At 17.4% G+C, this 4,762-nt stretch overlaps 3 protein-coding genes across 3 annotated transcripts in view; 2 read left to right on the plus strand and 1 right to left on the minus strand.

Moving 5' to 3' along the window:
• Positions 1-354: 354 nt before the first annotated feature.
• On the minus strand, positions 355-606 carry PRSY57_0609800 (succinate dehydrogenase subunit 3, putative; the record flags this gene model as incomplete). Its single annotated transcript, XM_012906473.2, has 1 exon — positions 355-606. The coding sequence occupies one exon, from the start codon at positions 604-606 to the stop codon at positions 355-357; it is 252 nt and encodes an 83-aa protein (XP_012761927.1).
• A 986-nt stretch (positions 607-1,592) lies between these two features.
• On the plus strand, positions 1,593-2,780 carry PRSY57_0609900 (transcription factor with AP2 domain(s), putative; the record flags this gene model as incomplete). The annotated part of the gene is made up of 3 exons (XM_012906474.1): positions 1,593-1,791; positions 1,975-2,494; positions 2,663-2,780. The coding sequence occupies 3 exons, from the start codon at positions 1,593-1,595 to the stop codon at positions 2,778-2,780; spliced, it is 837 nt and encodes a 278-aa protein (XP_012761928.1).
• Positions 2,781-4,110: 1,330 nt separating this feature from the next.
• PRSY57_0610000 (hypothetical protein) overlaps positions 4,111-4,762 on the plus strand; it is a gene marked incomplete at both ends in the record, with an annotated part of 1,118 nt that continues 466 nt past the window's right edge. Inside the window, 2 exons of the mRNA XM_012906475.2 lie at positions 4,111-4,113; positions 4,288-4,762. Of these exons, the coding sequence (XP_012761929.2) occupies positions 4,111-4,113; positions 4,288-4,762 (478 nt within the window). The remainder of the gene's footprint in view (positions 4,114-4,287) is intronic.

The raw sequence follows: 4,762 nt of genomic DNA on the forward strand, positions 1-4,762 counted from the left end.
TAGTAAAATGAAATGAGTTATTTTCAAGAACAGAAAACAAAATATTAAAATTTTAAGAATTAAAAACATTAAGAATTTAAATATTCATAAAAAAAATATTTAAGTTTCCTTAAATAAATATACATATATATATATATATATATATATATATATATATATATATATATATATATGTGTGTTTGTTTTAATATTTCCTTTTGCTTCAGATTATTTGGTATATATGACCATATTCACATTTATTATAAAAGAAAAATTCTTCTGGTATATTATTGTCTTTATATGGTTATTATATATATATATATATATATATATATATATATATATATGCTTTATACTGTGAATATATGTTTGATGTTATTCATCTTTTTCTTCTTCCGGATCTTTCATAAAATAATCAAAGATTGAAAATATTTTGTTGAAAATGTAATAATAATTTGTTCCTATACATATTCCAATTACTAACCCTATTACTACACCAGTTGAAAATCCCCAGATGGATTTTTTCACTTCTTTTTCTATTTCATCTAATTCTTTCGATGCATAAAAATGACTTAAAGACGCTCCACCTAAAAATAAAGCTGGTAAATAAAATGCCTTTCTTACCATACTTTCTTAAGGGTATATTAAATAATATATATTTTTTTTATTTTCATGAATATTTTAATATAGTTTTCTGACTTTTTTTTTTTTTTTTTTTTTTTTTTTTTTTTTTTTTTTTTTTTATATTAATGTGTATTAAGACTTTGAAAATAATTTTTATATCATTCTTTAAAAATATAGTTTAAGCAAAAAAACAAAATAAAAAATAAATTAAATTAACAAAAACTAAAAAACCAACAATATTAAAAAAAATAAAGTTGACAATGATCATATATCATTTAAACGTTTGATAAATGTGGATAATAAATATTACATATATATTTTATTATTATTATTGGGATGGAATATTTAGAAAAATTATAAATAAAATTATAATCAAAATGATTTTAAAAAAAATTGTAAATAAATCATGTCCAATAAATATTTTCCCCTCATAAATAATTAACCAGGTGAAATAATACATATATATATATATATATATATATTTACATTTACATTTACATTTACATTTATATCCTCCTTTTAATTGTTCAAGGTTGACAAAATTTACATAATTTTTAAATTCTTATACAAAATGTCTTCACAAATTTTGTATAAATCTAAAAATATAATATAAAATAATATTAACAATTATCAATACACAGAAAATAAAAGCAAGTTATATGTATTAATATATATATATATATATATAATTTATGTGTATATATGTTACTATTCGATACAATTTTTTGTGTGTTATATTTTTTTTTTTTTTTTCCAATACATTTACCAATATACATATTATATATATATATATATATATATATATATTGTATAATATATTTATATATAAATACAGGGTAATAAAATATATACACGACAGTAAAAGAAACAATGAATTATATATATTAATTCAAAAAAGTGTTTTATGTAAATCCTTTGCTATTTATAAATAAGTGTAAATGATGATATAATAATAATTTAATGGATTATTTCATTTTTCTTTTAATAAAATGATTAGAACTTTCTTAATAAATGATAAATGTTTCCATAAAATTACTTATAGAAATATTAAGTATAGTAATCATGTTGAAATATTTAACATACACTTTTTCAACTTTGTATCGTGTAATCTTCAAACTAAAAACTATGGTTTAATATTCTTCAATAATAAAAGGAACTTTGGAGTAAAAAGAGTTGTTCAAAAAAGAAGTAAGAACTTACATTTTTTTTTTTTTTTTTAAATAATAATAATAATATATATATATATATATATATATATTAATTTACATGTTTGTATTTTTAATGCTCCATTTTACATAGCACAAATCATATCAAATTTTTAAGTAACTCCTATACATATATTTATATATATATATATATTAATTTATATAGAATATATGCTAAAATTAATACAACCACACCAGGAACAGTTTGACTCAGAAAAATATGCAAAATATCTAGAGCAAGAAAGAATGAGTGAAAAAGTAAATATAAATAATATTAATATGGACGATGAAAAACAAGTTGAATTATACGAAAATTATTTATTAAATTATAAATATAATAAAAAGCAAGTTGAAAAAAATGGTACTTTACCCTTATCATTATTATCCTCTTCATTCATTCGAAGAACAATTTATTCAAATAGAGAAGATGTCTTAAAAAAATTAAAAAATATTAACTGGAAAAAGTACTGTTGTAATGTTAAAGGGGTAAGGTGGCATGCCAGTGGAGCATGGCGAGTTTATTTTTGTAAAAGAAATTATCAGCACAATTTTTTTGTTAAATGTGATTGTTATTTTCGTGTAGGTATTTATGGTTTTGAAAAAAGTAAAGAACTAGCTGTCCTTTATAGAAAAAGGCTTGAATATGAATACCTTTTATTGATGAAAAGATGGAAAGAAATTGAAGTGTAAGAAAAATAAAAATAAAAATAAAACAACAGTATTCATATTAATGTGTAATAAGATAATTATGACATTTAAAAAATGTACACATATATAAAAATACATATATATATATGTATATATATATATATATATATATATTTATTTATTTATTTTATTTTTTATATATATAGGGAAAATGCTAAAAAAAGAAAAATGATAAAAGAATCTAAACAGAAAGACAACTATAACTTGGAACTTGATGAAGATACCCAACAAATGGATGAAGAAAATTATATTAATGAAAAATGAAAACCTAAAAGTTTTAAATTTTAAATATACCTACATATTAATTTTTAACGTCAATATGTTTATAATACAATTGAATCAAAAATGAAAAATTAAACTAATTATAATTCTTTTTTTAATTAAATAATATTTATTTTGTCTTTTAAAATATGTTTATATATATATACTACCTTTTTATTATTTGATTTAATTATTTAAAAAATTAATCTTTATAAGTACAATATGTATATATATATATATATATATATATATATATATATTTATTTATTTATCTATTCATTTATTTTTATACACTTTAACCTTTTCATAACTTCACAATTATATTAATTTATTTCATAATATATAAAACAACTATATATATTCTTCCTCCTTTATGGGTATAAATGTAACATGGTATATAAAGATGTATTATATATGCATATATATTTTATGTATATAATAAACCAAATTACATAGAGCCCTTCAAAATGTTTGTCCATTTGTAATAAAGTTCTCTCTTTTTTTAATTCTTATTAATAGCATATATATTATGTAAAAGCTCTTAATATTTCATTTATATATATCAATATAATTTTCATTTGTTCTATAAAAAAATAAATTTGAAAAAGAAACGTTAACTATTTTTAAAAAAGAAAAACATTATTTCAGGTATTCTTTATATATGTATACTCAATTTTTCATTTTTTTTTTTTTTTAATATTATTATATGTATATATATATATATATATATATATATATATAATATTATATGCACAACATATATTTCGTAATAAAAATTTTACATTCTTATATTTTGAAAAATTATTACACATTTTTGAATAGGAAAACAAAAAAAAATAATAATATTATATATGCATTTAATTGTTATATTGAAATTAAATAATTTTTTTTTTTTTTTTTTAAATATTTATAAAAAAAACAAATATATATATATATATATAAATAAGTTTATTTTAAAATATAAAAAAAAATATTTTTATAATAAGCCCTTGGAAAGAAACAAAATTGTAATTCTTAAGTTTTTTTTTTTTTTTTTTGCCTTGTGTTATATATATGCATACAAAATGAGAACAAATGTTAATATATAAATTTATGTTTTTGACAAATCTTCTTTATTTGAACTTTTCATACTACATAATTTTTTATTTCTATATTTATCATTTTCTTTTTCTTTTTTTACGTGGAATACAATCTATAAAAAAAATAAAATAAATTAAAGCATACATTATTATATATATATATATATATATTTTTTTTTTTTTTGAAAAATATAAAAACTGTTAGAGCATAATAATAAACCCTAATATAATGTTGATTTAACTTTTATACAAATATGGTAATACAAAAATAGGATTAAATTATAATTTTAAATAAATAACATATATATTTTATATTTTTAAAATAAGGAAAATATCATTAATTAGTACATATATATATATATATATATATATATATGTGCACTACCCTTTTATTATCATCTTCATTTTATTTTTTCTACTTTCCTTTTTAGTTTCGATTAAATAATGTGAGACATTTTTTAAAAAGTAAAATTAGGTTTAGTGGTGGAAAGCAACATCCAAAATGGGTTGTTAAGGATAAAGAAAAATATAATATTTTTACTTATGATAATTCATACTATGGGGAAAATTTTAGATATAATAATTTTATATTACATTTAAGATCATACAAATATTATATTGATTATATCATTGAAAACATTTACAGAACGCTTAAAAATTGTGCAACATTTTTCTTTAATCCAATAAAAAATATTATATTAAAACACAACCCTGATATTCGTTATCAATTAGTAGCTCTTATGGCCTTTTTTGGAACAACATCTGCCATAACATGTTATCACAATAATATTTATCAAAATATAATAGATGTAACAAATATGTTGGAATTAGGAGTAGTAGATGATATGAAAGAAAATAATTTTTTTGATACACAAAGTGAACTACAAAATAAAAATATCGAGGATT

Source organism: Plasmodium reichenowi, chromosome 6, assembly GCF_001601855.1.
Source record: "Plasmodium reichenowi strain SY57 chromosome 6, whole genome shotgun sequence".
In the NCBI taxonomy this organism is placed as follows: Eukaryota; Apicomplexa; class Aconoidasida; order Haemosporida; family Plasmodiidae; genus Plasmodium; species Plasmodium reichenowi.